This window comes from Bombina bombina, chromosome 9, assembly GCF_027579735.1.
Source record: "Bombina bombina isolate aBomBom1 chromosome 9, aBomBom1.pri, whole genome shotgun sequence".
In the NCBI taxonomy this organism is placed as follows: Eukaryota; Metazoa; Chordata; class Amphibia; order Anura; family Bombinatoridae; genus Bombina; species Bombina bombina.
Window position 1 is genome coordinate 74917631 of NC_069507.1, and position 18310 is coordinate 74935940.

At 35.7% G+C, this 18310-nt stretch overlaps 1 protein-coding gene across 2 annotated transcripts in view; it reads left to right on the forward strand.

The window, feature by feature from the left end:
- Nucleotides 1–18310, forward strand: part of PRKG1 (protein kinase cGMP-dependent 1) — a 1360211-nt gene that overhangs the window by 292039 nt on the left and 1049862 nt on the right. For both annotated transcript variants that reach the window (XM_053692228.1, XM_053692227.1), the window contains exon 2: nt 15364–15530. In XM_053692228.1, the coding sequence (XP_053548203.1) occupies nt 15364–15530 (167 nt within the window). The remainder of the gene's footprint in view (nt 1–15363; nt 15531–18310) is intronic.

Here is an 18310-nt window from a genome sequence, read left to right on the forward strand (position 1 = left end):
GTAACTAAAGTTAAACTTTTAGGATTCAGATAAAGCAACAGTTTAAAGAGACTTTCCAATTAATTTCTATGATAATTGTCTGTGATTGGCTGATGGCTGTCATATGATACAGGGTACAGCAAATGGGGAAAAAATTAATTGCCAGAAAAATATGACTGCTTATTTGAAATTCAGTGTTAAGTGTTATTGTTTTGTCTTTTTACTGTGCACTTGCTAATTATGCAATGCTACTGTATTGAATAGTCATATACTTGCAGATATACTGTATGTCATGCATATATAACATCTATTTTAATGACATATTTAAGCTACTATATCCTTTTTTTTTCTTATGTGTTTGAAATTTGGCATTTCAGATTTATTACAAATTAATTACAAAGCCTATGAGTTAGGATATAACAAATCACAGAAAGAAACACCTGACTGACAAATGCCAAGGATTCAGCTGGGAAAAGAGTGATTGCAAAATGTAATTACTATTGACTCACTTTGAAGCATTTAACTTCTTATTAATATGCTTCCACTTAATGGGCTGTATATGTTCGCTATATACCTTATATTCAGGAATAATGTATGATATCATACATAATAAAGAAATATTTTCATCACAGGTTTTTAATGATTTACATTACACTGCACTATGTTCTGTAAAAGCAAAATAAAAAAATAGTAAAAATACTACAAGTTGACCACTCAGTTAAAGGGACATAAACCCAAAATATGTATTTCATGATTCAGATGGATCATACAACTTCCCAGTTTACTTTTCTGATATAATTTGCTTCATTCTCTTGGTATCCTTTGTTGAAGGAGCAGCAATGCACTACTGGGAGCTAGCTGAAAGCTAATGACAAGAGGCATATAGGTGCAGCCACCAATCAGCAGCTTCTAAGCCTACATAGAATATTTTTCAACGAAGGATGCAAAGAGAACAAAACAAATTAACAATAGAACTAAATTGGAAAGTTATTTAAAATTGCATGCTACCTCTGAATCATGTCCCCTTTAGGCTACTGTACAATGCTATCGCTAGAATGTTTCCTCTTTACTCTTACTTTACTCTGCAAAAGTTAACATTAGTGCAACTCTTCTGGAGAAATTTCACAATAAAAATGGTACTCGCCAGTGCTGCCCTCTATCTCCCTTGCTTTTTGCCTTATTAGTAGAGATATTGGCCCCAAAGTTGAAATCCAATGGAAAGGTGAAGGGTTTCCAAACTGGCAACAATCTTATAATCAGGGCGTTTTTGCTGATTATATCCTCTAACACTGACATCCCCCCAGCAAGAACTCAGTGAATAGGGTAAATTTTCAATTTTTTTTAGTAAAGAAACAAATCCAAAAATTATCCCTAGATATCTACTCTAATAATGGTGAAATTGGAAATCTTCGCACCTTTTTTTAAATTGAAAATACAGCATTAATTATTTGCTTCAGTTTCTGCCCGTTAAAGACTTAGACAAACTCTTATCATAAAGGCAGATACTAAGGGCCTCATGTATTAAAGAGTGGATGTACTTCGGAATCTGACCGTCTGCTGCCTCCACTGCCCAAATGTACCATTGCACAAGGACTTCCTTGTGCAATGCCAAAACCTGTTCCCTTGCATCCAATCGCTAGAGAGCAGGGCCTGTCAATCATCCGGAAAAAAAAACATGCTCAGAGGTGGCGGAGAGGGTAAGAAGTAGTGGCCATAAGACTACTGCTTTTTATATTGGAGGAAGCAGGCTCAAAGGCACACAAAGCAGCATCCTCTTGTTTGCACATTAAGCCCTTTGTTTTAAACAAATAAAAAAGTGTGGTGATATCCAATCACCAAGTGTTACAGCTGGCTTGTGGACACTAGCGAGTTATGTTTAGAGACGATTACTGTGGGGGACTTGTTTTATTAGCTTGGCTGGACAGTCTTGTATCGCATCAGAAAGCCTGCTATGATCCTGAGAAAAGTGAGTCTAATGTAGTAGGACTACACTGGATCCTGGACTTTGCCTCTGTTGGGACTCAGTTAGACGCCAATTTGTATACAGGTCAGATTGGTGTTAATAAAAGTGACAAGCTGGAAAACTGACCCACGATTTTCATTCTGTTTTCACATACCTCACAATGGTTTGAGGTTTGAGAGTATGAGTGTGAATTTTAAAGACGCTTATGAGCTATTAAAAAAAAGTATATATGTTGTAATACACTTAGTTCTGCTTTTGTGCTTCTGTCTTTTATATTGTGTAAGCCCTTAGTTTTACTAGCAATTACTCCCTCTCGCATTGAACCGTAATCTATCTTAATTGTGAACAGGTTATTGTCTTCACCTTTGCAATTGTATGTTTTAAACTTCCAATAAAAATCTGTTTAAAAAAAGAATACCTAGAGCACAACGCAAATGAGATAATAACAGGAAATTGGATAGTTATTTAAAATTGCATGCTCTAGCTGATTCATGAGTTTATTTTTGACTTTACTGTCTCTTTAATGCACTATAATACAGTTTGTTGAATGCAAAAGGTATATATCGTATTCAGGAATGGGTGAATGTTGCTAAATCAAAATTCGACTGTTAGAACATTTATTCCTTTGTATATTCATTTGACACAATCGAATATCGATAAGAATGAGAAAAAAAATAATTCAAAAAATCAATGTTATTTTCGAATGTTGCTTTCGAATTCGAATGTTGCTTTCAATTGTGAAGGTTTGGAATAGTTCAAATATACACATTCAAAATATTAAGAACATTCAAAATTGAATCTTAAAATTTCAAATCACCTACATTAATTAAAATCAAAATCTAATATTGAAATTTTTAATCATTTCAATTAATTTGAAACCGAATGTTATAGCTAACAGAAAGCATAAATAAAATTGTAATATTTGAACGAATTTTACTGAATGCTAATTCAAATTCAAAAAACAATATTTGAAATTAGAATGTTAGTATGTTTGATAAACATTTGAAATTTGATTCAAATGGACAAATGTATAAAAATTTGTTTTTAATTTCAAGTGTTGCAAAATATTCGCCCATCGCCAATCGTATTTTCTAATGTGAGAACTTTCGTATCACAGAGAAAATCCTTTTCATGTACTGTTTTTAACAGTATGAAATTTGTCTTATATCTCTTTGATATATATTTGGGGAATTATTAAAAAATTCTAGCATGTGCAACAGATATTTGCATTTTTTTATTCTATCATTTTTCCTAGTGTTTTCTGACATCTGAAACAGAAATTGACAACAGTCAAATCCCTACATGTAATTTATCATATTCTTCTTTGGCCGGCTAGTAAGAATATCCTACTGATATCCTTGACTAAGGAGTTGGAAGGTGAACCTTCAGTCTATCCCTGTAATCACGCTTTAAATGAGTCTAGACTTCCGAGCCATTAAAACTCAATACTCAAAATGATCCCTCCAACAGAATGTCAGGAATATAGGACATTCAGTGACATTTTTATGTAAGTCATGACTGCTGGCTTATTTTGCCATAACCATCTGGCTGTTAATATCTCTATTACGATGCTGATACAATACAGAATAGAGAGACATATTTCTTCCGCTAGAATATAGATTGTAAATTTAAATGGTGACATCCTGAATGCTTTGAAACATTAAGCAGCCTGTGATAAAGAATAAATGAAGCAGATGCATGCCTCTTGTGCATGGTCATGTAATGCTATGTAGGATTACTGTCCTATAGCTTGTCTATGACTGTATGTTACAGATAATTCTCTCTATTGATGTAGTTGCTGAGCCCTTCACTTGGATATTTTTTAGAATTTAATAATTGACAAATGCACAATAAATAGACGATGTAATAACACTTACTTTAAATGTGAAATGAGCAGTAGGATATTCTCTGGCAAATTTGAACGTTAATTCAGTTTTCCCTTCCCCTGTATAATGTGACAGCCATTAGCCAATCAAAGAAAGAAAATACTTATATACTGTGCAATCTTGCACATGGTCAGTAGGAGCTGGAGCCTCAGAAAGTGTGCATGTAAAAAGAATGTGCACATTTTGATAATGGAATTATAATAGAAAGTTTTTTTTTTAAAGCAATCTTTTATCTGAATCATGAAACTTTAATTTTGACTTTAGTGACCTTTTAGTTTGTAAACGTAAACATAATAGATGCTCACTGTTTAAATTAATTTCAAATATTGCGATCAAAACGAAGAAAACAATTAGACAGCAAAATCTGGTTAATCACAGACACACACGACGCACACACACACACACACAAACACACATACGTACAAACACATGCACACGCCCACACACACATGCACACAAACACACACACACAAACACACATACGTACAAACACATGCACGTGCATACTCACACACACAAACATGCACACACACATGTGCACACACAGACATGCACACATACACATATAGGCATACACACACACACAGAAAGTCATGGGAACTAAGCAAATTTGATAATAGAAATAAATTGGATTTTTTTTTAAAATGGTATGCTCTGTCTGAATCACAAAATAAAATGTTGGGTTTCATATCCATTTAAATGCTTATGGTCCTTTTCAGACATAGGTGCCATATGCCATTTTGTTTGGTTCTCCTTCAGAACGTGTCTATGTGCAAAATATTCAGCAATGATCTCTTTTTATTTAGAGAGGCATGATTCCCCTCTTATTTGAAAGACAGAAAGACACAAATTTGAACGATGGCTTTCACGACCCTGTATGTTATAAGACTGAAACTTCTGATTCCCTTGTCTCGGATTCTTATAGCTTTATCAAGTGAAGGCTGTTGCCATAGTGATCGCTCTGCAGATATCTGGGCTTTTGAACCTTATGGGATGTCCTTCTTCATTACCACTAGATGGACAGGAGAAGTTCAGTATCAAACTGGTCCTCTGTGCTTAGGAGGTTAAAAGAGTTACCTGAACTTAAGTTGATCCTATGTGAAATAGCATCCTCATGGATATTTAAATATGAATGTGAAAGTCATGCAAGTTGTCTACTTTATGCTCAAGCAAGGTTCTGTCTTTAGAATGGGGAAGCTGACATTTTGTTTTGTGTTTTTATGTCCAGTCTAAATGCAAAGCCATTTTCTGTATGAAAGAAAAACATACACCAATCAGACTACAGCAGTGAAGTCCAATTAGGTCCAATTTACTTCATTTATTTTGTATATTATATATATTTGTAGGGAATTAAACAGGATACAACTAGAGTATTTTCTTATTCCACTGTTTCTTGCATATAACTATTTTTGTAATCCTTGCAAAGGAATTAAACGCATAGATAAAGTTAGCTGCGGAACAGCATTGCACTACTCACTCCCACTAGTGTACTCCTGAGCCTACCTAGGTATGATTTTTTTTTAAAAAAAATTATACCAATAGAACAAATTCATTTGATAATATAAGTAATTTGAAGTCTCTTAAAATTGCATGATAGATTCATTTTGATTTTTATGCCCCTTTAACAAAATGTATGAATGAATGTATGTTTGCATTTGTTTTGAGGTGGCAAATTGCTTTCATGCAAGTTAACTGCATTATTAAGTTCCCATTCTGCACAAGAAAGAAAGTTTTCTTATATGTATAATCCGCAGAACCAAAGAAAATGAGGCGTAGAAATCAAGTCTAAGCACTTATGTGGGTATCTCTTTATTCATTGCATGCTTTTAAAGCTGAGTTCCCTTGGCACAATGGTATCATTCCTATTTTAATGATGGCATTGCTTCAAGCATCTCATTTTCAATCAGTTCAAAGGAAAGCACTGGAAATCATTTTGCTATGATCAAAAGGTCACTAGTGATAGGAGTAAAAAAGAGTCCATACTACATGGTGTCCTTGTCATTTCAGAGATGACATGTGACATCAGGAAGGGATATTAAACTACCAGAACTCCAGATACAAGACTGTTCTTTTTCATGTGCTACAACACAATATGTTTAAATTTCTATTGAAACATGCTAGCCACATGGGATAAACTCTTTAGTGATGTTCTGTTGATTCACAATCAAAAGCTTTTGCCGATGCAAAATGTTACGTAGCTATCTGCAAAATGCAGACGGGTTTTATACATATTGAACTTGGCAAACTATTCAAGAATCCTGTTGATGGTTTTGCTTATAAAATTATATGGTTCATTTAAATGAATTAAAGGGTAATGGTTCCATTTCATGTTATTGAGAGGAATAAATATGTGCTAAGCTCTACATTAGTGTGTTTTCATGTATATGCACACAATATGTTCATTCTCTAGTTAAGTAAATAGTTTATAGTTAAAGACATAAATCCAAATTGATTTTTATGCAATGGATTTCACTCTGTTTGTAGTTAAGTGCTGCTACCAAGAATCCTTATTGCCATTTTAAACAGTGCTTGTCATGGCAGTAGAGGGAATAAACATTAGGGATCTGTGATAGGATATATAAGAAAAAGATGTCACCATGGGGTCTATTTATCAATGTGCCAGTGGACAAGGTTTTCCAATTAAGGAACACCTGCTTGTGGTGCGCTCCTGGCATTTATCATTGCAAATGACAGTGCAGCCACTCATGTTAAGCTCTCAACTGCTCTCATGTAACCAATTGCATGAGTGAAGGGGACAAATATACCATGGGACAGTAGGCCCAAAACTGGGACTGTCCCAGGAAAGCCAGGGCATTTGGCAAGTATGCATATTTGGTGCTGTATCTGGGTGGCTGGCCTGGCTGCTTTTGCCTTTAGGGGATTTTTTTGTAGCCCCATACCGGCATCCACTACCCCTATCTTATAGCTCTGCATTTTATGTCCCACCCACTGAAATATTCTCATTTCTTGCAACATTATTATGTTCATGTACACAGAGATAATAATCTAACTCATCCTACACACAGAACAGAGGGTTGTGTCAGATTTCTACTCTGCACTGAAGAGGATTAAACAAAAGCTCCCTAAAATGATCCCCCTCATTTGGGAAGTATCACATGATCTTATCAGCCTTTCCTGAAAATTGTGTTTCAAGAGAGTGGTTTGCGATGTTTCTTACATAACTTTAAATTATTTCCAGTAGACATTTGATTGTTTTAATCTTAAACTGCTTTTGCCTTAAATGGCTATTAATCTCTTTTTTTTGCCTTCCTTGCCATGGATTATTAGGGTCGGATATAAATGAGACTGTTTTAAGAGCTAACAAATAACTGTATAGAATGTTGCAAGGTCAGTGAATTTCACCATACTTATGTATGATGTAGGAAGCCTCTCTGGTAAGGATGGGTGAATGTGTAAATTTTCAAATTTCGAACGAATGTTATTACCGAAATTCAAATTATAATTCCGAATGTTGATAAGAAATAATGTTCTTAAAAATTCTTTAATCGAATGCTATTTACAGTTTTCGATGTTACTTTCGAATTCAAATGTTTATAATTATATCGAATGTCCACATTCAAAATTTCGAATTTAACATTCTATTTAACAAATACTATTCAGAAGTTCAATAGTTCATGTGGTAGGGAGGGAATCTAGTAAATTGATAAATAATAGATACAAATATATCATTTCAAATGTTTCTATATAGAATATTGCATAATTTGAATATTACATTTAAAGAAAGCATTAGAAATACTATTACAAATATAAATTCAAATTTTTCGACAAGAATATTTTCGAATGTAATCATAAAATTCGAAACCGAACATTCGAAAATCGAATGTTAGAATGTTATATATACATTCGAAATTCGATTCGAACGATCGAATGTGTTAAAATTTGTGCCGTTTTTCGAATGTTGCAAAATATTCGCCCATCCCTACTCTCTGGTTGGTGGGTTGAGGGGGAGTGGAACAAGCACAAAGGTACTAAAATTTATTTAAGAGCAAAATCAGGCAAAATAAAAAATTTAAGGGATATGAAACCCCCAAATTTTATTTTTTTTATTCAGTGTATTCAATTCAAGTTTCCAATTTACTTCTATTATCAAAATTGTTTTGTTCCCATGGTATTCTTTGTTGAAAAGATGCCTAGGTAGGTATCTGGAGCATTATGTGGCAGGAAATATAGCTGTCATCTAGTGCTCCAGATACCTGCACGCTCCTGAGCTTACATCCCCGTTTTTCAACAAAAGATACCAAGAGAACAAAGAAAATTTGATAATGGAAGTAAAATAGAATGGTGTTGAACCTCTTAAAGGCTGAGAATTTTAGAGAAAAACAATCACAATGTGCTAGAGATTTTTTAACATTTTTGCTATTACTCAATTTAAACAGAAATAGAGCCTTGATTTAGTTTTTTATTTACCTTTCAAAACTTTATTATTTTATTAGTAGACAACCCAAGGTATTGGTCTAGGCCACTGGTTTTCAAACCTGTTCTCAGACCTCCCTACCGGGCCAGATTTTGAGGATATCTGAACTGGAGCACAGGTGAAATAATCCGCTGATTAGTAAACCTTGTTATTTTACCACACTAAAGGTAATGCTGAAAATCTGCCCTGTTGGGGAGGCCTGAGAACAGGTTTGAAAACCAGTGGTCTAGGCCCATTTTGGTGTATTTTATAGTATCGTTTTGCTGCCAAATGCGATCATATTAATTTTTTTTATAATTTTTTTCACAAACTTTGGGGTTCTGAAATTATTTACACACAACTACTGTGGTCATAAAACAAATAGTTGTAAAAGCTTTGCTGGTCCCTTTTGTTCAGAAACAGCAGACATGCATGACTTTTCCATTGTTTTTGGCAATTAGAAAGCTGATTAGTGCAGCTGCACACCACACTTCTTAAACTCCTGGCACTGAAAGGGTTAATCAGGTAACTTGTATGGTTAATTTTAGCTGTAGTGTAGAGGTTACCCTCCCACCTGACACCTCTTTCCTCCCTAACCCCCACTGGTCACCACCATATTGGGTACTGGCAGACTGTCTGTGAGCATGCAGTTTAGAAGTAGTATTTATTTTTTTATTTTTGTAGTGTAGCGAACCCACCTCCCTCACCCCCCCCAAACAGCTCAGCTAGCTAACCTTCCCCCCTCTCACTAGGTGCCACCATCTTAGGTAATGGCAGCTTTCTGCCAGTATCCACTTTATAGTATTTTTTTTGTTTGTTTCTGTAGTGTAGCAATACCCCCTTCCCCCTAACTGATTGTCCATATGACCTCCCCCACCCCTTTCCATAGTGTAGGTAACCCATCCCTCACTGAACACTTTTTTCTATAGGTAAGGAATCCTCTCTTCCTCCCCTCCCTCCCTCCTACGATGCGCCACCCCCCCACCCGCCTGCTTACCTCCCTCCCTCCCAACCTCCTTACCTCCCACACCACCCATGTCATCACAGTCTGCATCGGTGCTCTGCCTTCATATAGTAAAGGAACCACAATCAGTGCTTCTTTACCATATGAAGGAAGATGCCTTCTGCCTCTGGCTGCGGTCTTAGCTGTAAAAGCTGTTAGCCGGGACAACAGCATAAGACAAAAGGATCGACATAGGTACTATGTCAACAGGTTATGCTGAGCAAAGTACCCTGTGATCTAGTACCTACGTCCTACAGGCTTAAGGGGTTAAATTGCATACGCTATCTGATTCATGAAATAAAAATTTGGGGTTTCATGTCCCTTTAATGTATATTGTAATATTATTATTTTTTTCTTAATTACGTTGATATTAAACAAGTTGAGACTGCAATATACAATGTTTAATGATGTGTAGTAAAACAAATTGCAATATACTTTCATTAAAGTGAATGTAAACTTACGCTGTCACAATGCCTCCTAAGCATTTCTGTACTTATAATTAGTATAACCGCTATCTAATTTTTTTTAATGAAAGTACCGTTTCAATAATATTTATAATCCTAATTTATCCAGTTTTCATTCTGACTTCTGCCTGTCGCCACTTCCGAGTTCAGTACTGTGTGACATATAGAGCGGCCCCACCCACGCTATACGTATCTCCCAAGCGTGCTCCTGTTGAAATGTGGACCTGCGCATGCGCTACTATCCGCTTTCAGTACATTGCAACATAGTATCAAAAAATAGGTAATATACCAGCTAAGACTACAACTTAATTGTATAGTATTGATGTCTGTTGCTAAATTGCCAATCTGAACGCTACAGGGCATGCGTGTCGCATGAACGCGCATCTCAACTGAATACTAATTTTTTAGTCTAGCGCATGCGCAAAACAAACACGTGACGTATGAGGAAAGGGTTTGAACCCCCCGGGGGAAACCTTGATTGGGAGATGAAATTTACTTCTACTGTCAATCAAGAAGGCAATATGGCTGGCGGAGGTATAGCGCAAACAACGAAAGTATTAAAAGGTAGAATTTGTCATTATTACTAAAATATAATGAAAATGATGAATTAAAGTACACCTTATTTGGATGAGAGATTGCTATGGCGTAACCGAATGACCTGGAGTTTACATTCACTTTAACTGTTTTGTCTAATTTTCCTGTAATTTAATAATGGCTGTTTTATAGCTAATTTAATATTGCCATATTTCACACAGTCGTTCTTTGCACAGTTCATGTTATCGCCTGTTTTATATATGTGCCTAACTGTCCTCATCAAAATTAGATAAGGAAAAATCTAGGTTTCAGCATTTATTTAAATCTGCATAGTATTCTCAGGGTAGTCTTTGCGGTGAATTTATCATTATATGTAGCATGTATTAAAGGTTTAATGTACCTTTAAACATAAGAGAGGTTAAATACTGAGTTTATTGCCCCTTTAAAATGATGAAGAGTGTCAGAAAAATATTAAAATAAGTCAATCATTCAGTACTTGTCATTTTCTGTGTCATCCCATTGGGGTGTTGCCTACTAATGACATAAATAAAGATAATCACTCACAGCGGAATTAGTTCTTGCCCACATTTCTTTTACAGTCATATTTTTTTTTTTTCCCCTTGTACTTTGCAGAACTGAAAATGCTTAAGCGATTTTGACAAGGGAAAATAAATTAATGTGATGGTTAAGTGAGTTAATTGTAATGCAGTGCTTTAGTTTATTAACATCTTTATTTTTATTTTTTTGTTTGTTTGTTTTTGGCTTCTCAAATTCAAATCATGAATTTTCAATACTGAATTAAATGAATTAATCCTATGCAGAATATATATGTACTTGTAAATATAATAAAATAAATATGGGCCAGATTACAAGTGAAGCGCTAATTAACGCTCCCGCTTGAGCCTTTATGGCACTAGAATTAATCTTTTTGCACTCGTTGGGTTGCGCTCAAATTATGAGTTGAAAGTAAACTGTGTGCTAACCTGATGAGCACAAAAATCTGAACTTACAATATCGCGTGTGTGTTCACGTAATTCCCTTAGAAGTCAATAGAGAAAAAAAGTGGAAAAAAAAACCACTCCACTCTGGCGCCAACCTGATCGCATATTCTCATGTGCACTAACCAGACATGAAAATATGAATATTTCACATTCCAATATTCTTCACATAGAAGAATATGTTCTATTTATTCATAAAGAAATATTTCTTTATATCTGATGTTTTTTTGTACAATATATATCACAATTACAGTTATATTACAATAAAACTTGATAAGCTGTCCACATGCCTGCGCTGCATCTGGATCTGTTCGTCCGCTGTCCTGTATGCATCATTACACACTTCGATGAGTGTGTAATGCCTGCCCCTTCACTCGCATGACTGTCAGTCACCAAGAGCGAGCAAATGACTGCTACTTCTTACATTGTGGGAAACAGGCTCCCAGGTGTGAACCTGTACCGCAAGGATCCAGAGCAGCTTACGTTGCTTCATACTTGGAGCCCTTTGTGTTTAACCTTTGCACAGGGGTTAAACACATAGGGGTCAATTTAACAAGCTCCGTATGGAACTTGATGCCCCGTGTTTCCGACAAATGCTGTCAGCATTTATCGATGTGCGGCGGACATGATACGCTACACATCCGTCCGCACTTTAATAAATATACCCCATAGAAGAAGTAGTGCTTGGGACCCACAAAGCTGGACCTGAGCAGAAGCTGCTGCTAATCCAATAAGCAGTGCTAGCTACACATCTAGGTCCTGAGACTAGCACTTCTGATTGGATCAACAGTGGTTTCCCAAGCAGTGCTCCATGGATCCCAAGAAGTACTTCTACTATGTGTTAACCCCTTTGTAGGGGTTTGTAAAACACATAGAGGTGTAGGGTCGCTAGTTTTAAAATGACATGCTCTAACAAATTAGTTGTTAATGACCCTTTACTACTGGTAGGTTTAGCTTGGTTTAGTTCCAGATTGGCCAAGGTCAATTTTATGTTTTTAGCTGTTTATGAAAAGCCTTAAAGGGACACTGAACCCAATTTTTTTCTTTTGTGATTCAGATAGAGCATGCAATTTAAAGCAACTTTTTAATTTACTCCTATTATCAAATTTTCTTCATTCTCTTGGTATCTTTATTTGAAATGCAAGAATGTAAGTTTAGATGCCGGCCCATTTTTGGTGAACAACCTGGGTTGTTCTTCCTGACAGGTGGATAAATTCATCCACCAATAAAAAAGTGCTGTCCATAGTCCTAAACAAAAAAAACCCATCTTAGATGCTTTCTTTTTCAAATAAAGATAGCAAGAGAAAGAAAAAAAATTGATAATAGGAGTAAATTAGAAAGTTGCTTAAAATGGTACGCTCTATCTGAATCACAAAATAAATTCTTTTGGGTTCAGTGTCCCTTTAAATTTGACTGACAAGAAGCACGGATCTTGAATTGACTTCATCAGATTTTTATATTTTCCAATCAACTTTAAAATATCAGTTAGAGAGTTTTGTGAATAGACCTAATAATACAACATCAGAATTTCATAGTTCTGCAATCTGCATCTCTTGCTTCTACACAGTGTGTTGCACATTCAAAATGACATACAATTCACTGGGGTCTGTCACAGAAGACACATTTATATAATAAAGTTACTCTTCAAAAATAGCTAAATCAGTTTTTTTTTTAAAACTCCTTATTCAACTTCACTATTCCCTAAAATAAAATGATAGTTGTTGTCTGCTGCAATAGTACAACACATATCTGTATTTTTTTGTTTTTATATTTTTTGTACATGTTGTGCAGGCCTGACCGATCATTAACCTGTCTTGCAAGATTTGTTCAGTCTCATGACACCTTTGTTAAATACAGTAGAAGGACAATGCTAAAAAAAGCAATGTTAAATCATTTATGGGTTACATTCTGTTTATATTGACTGTTTCACTTGTAAGCACGCTTGTTTTGTGTATGATAACATTGCAAAAATAAAGCTGTTTGATTCATTTACATCTGAAACAATAAAGCAATGATTTCTAATAGGCTGTGTGTCAAAATCTAAATTGCTCACAGTATTATTCTGATAGGGTGCATCTATCTTTCTGGAAGCTTAGAGAAAAAATTCTATGTATAGCGTTCCCTCTCAGCAGTGTTAGCACAGAATGGGAGAGTCCCTTGATAAAAGTTTCCAAACGGCACATTTATGAGCTTTCGGACGCATTAGAGATGAGTGAGAAAGCTTTGAGTCCAAGGAGATGTGTAGAGCCACAGGAGTTGTGAGATTGTTCTGAAAAGGGATCTGAAGCATAGGAAATGAGCATCATTTATTATTTTACAGGCGCTGATTATGCACTATTTCAAGTAAAACATTTTTGCAGGCAGGAATCTTAATGTAAACCACTCTATACTTGCTTGGAGCCATATGTATATTTTTACAAATGTACCAACAGAATCCTGCAAAGCTGCAGGGGTCTCCTCGCATTATTGTCCTTCTGACAGTCGAGAGATTAATACGCTAAACAAAAATATTAAATTAAATTATTGAGACATCATTTTCTTCTTCCCTTGAGTCACATTTTGAAAGCCAACATTTTCAACCTTTTCAACACAATGCAGATAGAGCGTACAATTTTAAACAACTTTCCAATTCACTTCTTTTATCAAATTTGCTTAATTCATTTGTTATCGTTGGTTAAATGAGTGGTAGTTCATTACTAGAGGTTTTGGCCTCTATTTATCAATGTCTGTCGGACCTGATCTGACAGTGCGAATCAGGTCCGACAGACCTCGCTGAATATGGCGAGCAATACGCTCGCCGTATTCAGCATTGCACCAGCAGCTCACAAGAGCTGCTGGTGCAACGCCGCCCCCTGCAGACTCACGGCCAATAGGCCACCAGCAGGGAGGTGTCAATCAACCCGATCGTACTCGATTAGGTTGATTTCTGGCGATGTCTGTCCGCCTGCACAGAGCAGGCGGACAGGTTATGGAGCAGCGTTCTTTGTGACCGCTGCTTCATATCTGCTGTTTCTGGCGAGCCTGCAGGCTCGCCAGAAACACGGGGCATCAAGCTCCATTCGGAGCTTGATAAATATGCCCCATTGGGTGAGCCAGTAACAAGAGAAACCAATCAGCATCAAGCTCCAGTAGTGCCTGAGCCTGCCTAGGTATGCTTTTACACAAATGATACCAAGAGAGCAAAGCAAATTAGATAATAGAAGTAATTTGGAAAGTTATTTAAAATGGCATTCTCTATCTTAATCATGGATGGAAAATGTTTAATTTAATGTCCCTTTAAAGGGACAGCTGGAACATTTTTTTCCAGTAAGGGATAAGTTCATGCTTACATTGCAACGTTTACAATTACTTGCTTGTAGCTTTTTAATCAGCTTCTACAACTGGTTACCTATAAATTCACTCTTGTTACCAGTCCCATGTTCATAATTAGATCGGATATCCACATTTGAAATTTAAAATGTGACATTTTGATTTAACAAATATAATTCAGAAGTTCAATAGTTCATATGGGAGAAAACTTAGAAAACTGATACATAATAGATACAAATATATTGATTCAAATGTTTTTAGTTTGAAATTTGCTTCATTTGAATATTACATTTAAAGATAGCATTAGAAATACTATAACAAATATACTGATTCTATTTTTTCTAGTTCGAATATTGCATTATTCAAATATTAAATTTAAAGAAAACATTAGAAATACTATTACGAAAACCGAATATTGCACAAACATTTGAAATTCGAAACAAACAAATTAATGTGTTAAAATTTGTTTCATTTTTCAAATGTTGTGAAACATTCACTCATCCCTACTGACTACCTGGCAATGCATTAATCTGCCAATACAAATTTTAATATAATCAACAGTATTCAAATATTTATGCACTAATTTAAAACCTTTTCAGAAACTTTATAATATCTTGATGAATACTCTCAGAGTTTTGTGTGTAAGTTACAGATTTAATAGTTCATAGATTCCGACGTTACTATAAAAAATGCATGAAAAGTCATTTGAATCTCTGACAGCTTTTCTGTACTAGAGTATCCCGGTGTGCTTTTACTATTTGCTATTATAATTCATGGCAGGAATATGTCTAAATATTTTGTGTCTTGTTTCAGATCCAAGGATTTAATTAAAGAAGCCATCCTTGACAATGACTTCATGAAAAATCTGGAAATATCGCAGATCCAAGAGATTGTGGACTGTATGTATCCAGTTGAATATGGTAAAGACAGTTGCATTATCAAGGAGGGAGATGTGGGATCGCTGGTGTATGTCATGGAAGGTATGTTGTGTATTTCCTCACTCTTCTGCTGATTTGTGAAAAACTTAACTGATATATTAAAGTGCCATAAAACATGTTAAGATCTGTGCATATCCAAAAAGGTCTAATTATGTAAAAAATAGTTTGCATAAAAAGATAGTTTAAAAACTGCTGGCAAGTATTTAAAAAAAAAAAAAACAAGAATAAGCAAAATAACTTACATAGCCAAGCTGTTTGGAGTAGTCTGATCCACCCCCTTATCAGTGTTAAGCTACAAAAACATAAGGGTTTTTATACTGTATTATTATATTTTGTCTCTATCCCAACTTGTTTCATGTCCCTTTAACATAGTAAAATACACTTTAAAACAATAGAGTACTGTAAAACGTGGCTTGAAAAACCCTGGAGGGAGACATTGACTCCTAGGGACCGATTTATTAAAGTGCGGACGGACATGATACGATTGGCCTCTAGCAGGGGGTCTCAATCAGCCCGATCGTATAGGATCGGGCGGATTGAAGACTGCAGCCTCAGAGGCAGCGGACAAGTTATGGAGCAGAGGTCTTTAGACCGCTGCTTCATAACTGCTGTTTCCGGCGAGCCTGAATGCTCACGCGGAAACAGGGGCATCAAGCTCCATTCGAAGATTAATAATTCGCTCCCCTAGAATTTTACCCCCTGGCTCTTAAATTGTTGGATTATTCTCCATATATCTATATAGAAATGCCATTGTCTGGCTCCTAAACGTATGTCTGGCTCCTAAATGTTCTTACTGGTTTCTAAGTTTTAAACAATATTTCTCCCCTTAATGTGTTTCAATTATCTATTTTACCTGCTGGAGAGTAGTATTCAATTGATTACAAATTAATTATTTGGCTTTATTTTGTCATTTAAAATAGCTGCTTTTGCCTATTGTATCCCCACATATACTGAGCATTATAGAAATAAAGTGTTGGCTGTAGAAAATCTATGTAAACATAACCAGGAGAAGAAATTACTCTAGCAGTGGGGGGTATGAGAGAAAAGTACTAAATTGTGATTTTTCAATTGTTCCAAGTATAAGATATAGAGGCGTTGTATGTGTGTATAAAGAGTAATAAGGTAAGAAGAATTGATCTTCTTGCAAGCTCAGAGAACAAAACCAGCCATTTCATGAAAAAAATAAACTTAAATGATGTCTCATAGATTTTATACTCTTCGGCTGGTCATTAGAAATACATTAAGGGGAATCCAGTTTTACTGTGCACTGTTCGTTTAAAGTGATGGTAAAGTCAATGCTTAAAGGAACATAAAAAACATTTATTTCTTTCATGATTCAGAGAGAAAATACAATTTAAAAAAAGTTTAAAATGTCCTTCTATTATCAAATTTGCTTTGTTCTCATGTTATTCCTGAAGAGATATCTAGATATGTAGCGTGCACATGTCTGAAACATTACATAACCGGAAATATTGCTGCCAACAAAGGATAACAAGAGAACAAAGAAATATTGATAGAAGTACATTGAAAAGTTGTTTAAATTTGTATGTTCTATCTGAATCATGAAAGAACATTTTTGGGTTTTATGTCCCTTTAAGGCAGTAATGTGTCTGTTCTGCAAAACATGTGTAAAAGCAGTGTAAACCCAGTTTTTCCATAAAAAGCGTACATTATTTTATGTGGTTATGTTGATCCGTCGGCAGCCTATCTTTAAAATTGTACTATTTTTTCTTTGACAAGTGGGCGGAACTGCAGCACCTGCACTATGTAAGTCTGTAGCAGTTAGCTCTAGCACTGCTGTTAGACCAAACCATTGGTTTTTATTAATAAAGCCGATCCTTTAGTCTAACAGCAGCTATAGAGAGCTCACTGCTATAGACTTACACACTGTGAAAGCCAATTCTTACATGTGTATAGAGTACATGTGTATAAAGTACATGTGTTTATAGTACATGTGTATAGAGTACATGTGTATATAGTACATGTGTATATAGTACATGTGTATAGAGTACATGTGTATATAGTACATGTGTATATAGTACATGTGTATAGAGTACATGTGTATAGAGAGAAGCCAGTAATGTGTATGTGCTACAGTACATGTGTATAGAGAGAAGCCAGTAATGTGTCTGTGCTGCAGTACATGTGTATAGAGAGAAGCCAGTAATGTGTCTGTGCTACAGTACATGTGTATAGAGAGAAGCCAGTAATGTGTCTGTGCTGCAGTACATGTGTATAGAGAGAAGCCAGTAATGTGTCTGTGCTGCAGTACATGTGTATAGAGAGAAGCCAGTAATGTGTATGTGCTACAGTACATGTGTATAGAGAGAAGCCAGTAATGTGTATGTGCTACAGTACATGTGTATAGAGAGAAGCCAGTAATGTGTCTGTGCTGCAGTACATGTGTATAGAGAGAAGCCAGTAATGTGTCTGTGCTGCAGTACATGTGTATAGAGAGAAGCCAGTAATGTGTCTGTGCTGCAGTACATGTGTATAGAGAGAAGCCAGTAATGTGTCTGTGCTGCAGTACATGTGTATAGAGAGAAGCCAGTATTGTGTCTGTTCTGCAGTACATGTGTATAGAGAGAAGCCAGTAATGTGTCTGTGCTGCAGTGCCTGTGTATAGAGAGAAGCCAGTAATGTGTATGTGCTACAGTACATGTGTATAGAGAGAAGCCAGTAATGTGTCTATTCTGCAGTACATGTGTATAGAGAGAAGCCAGTAATATGTCTTTTCTGCAGTACATGTGTATAGAGAGAAGCCAGTAATATGTCTGTTCTGCAGTACATGTGTATAGAGAGAAGCCAGTAATGTGTCTGTT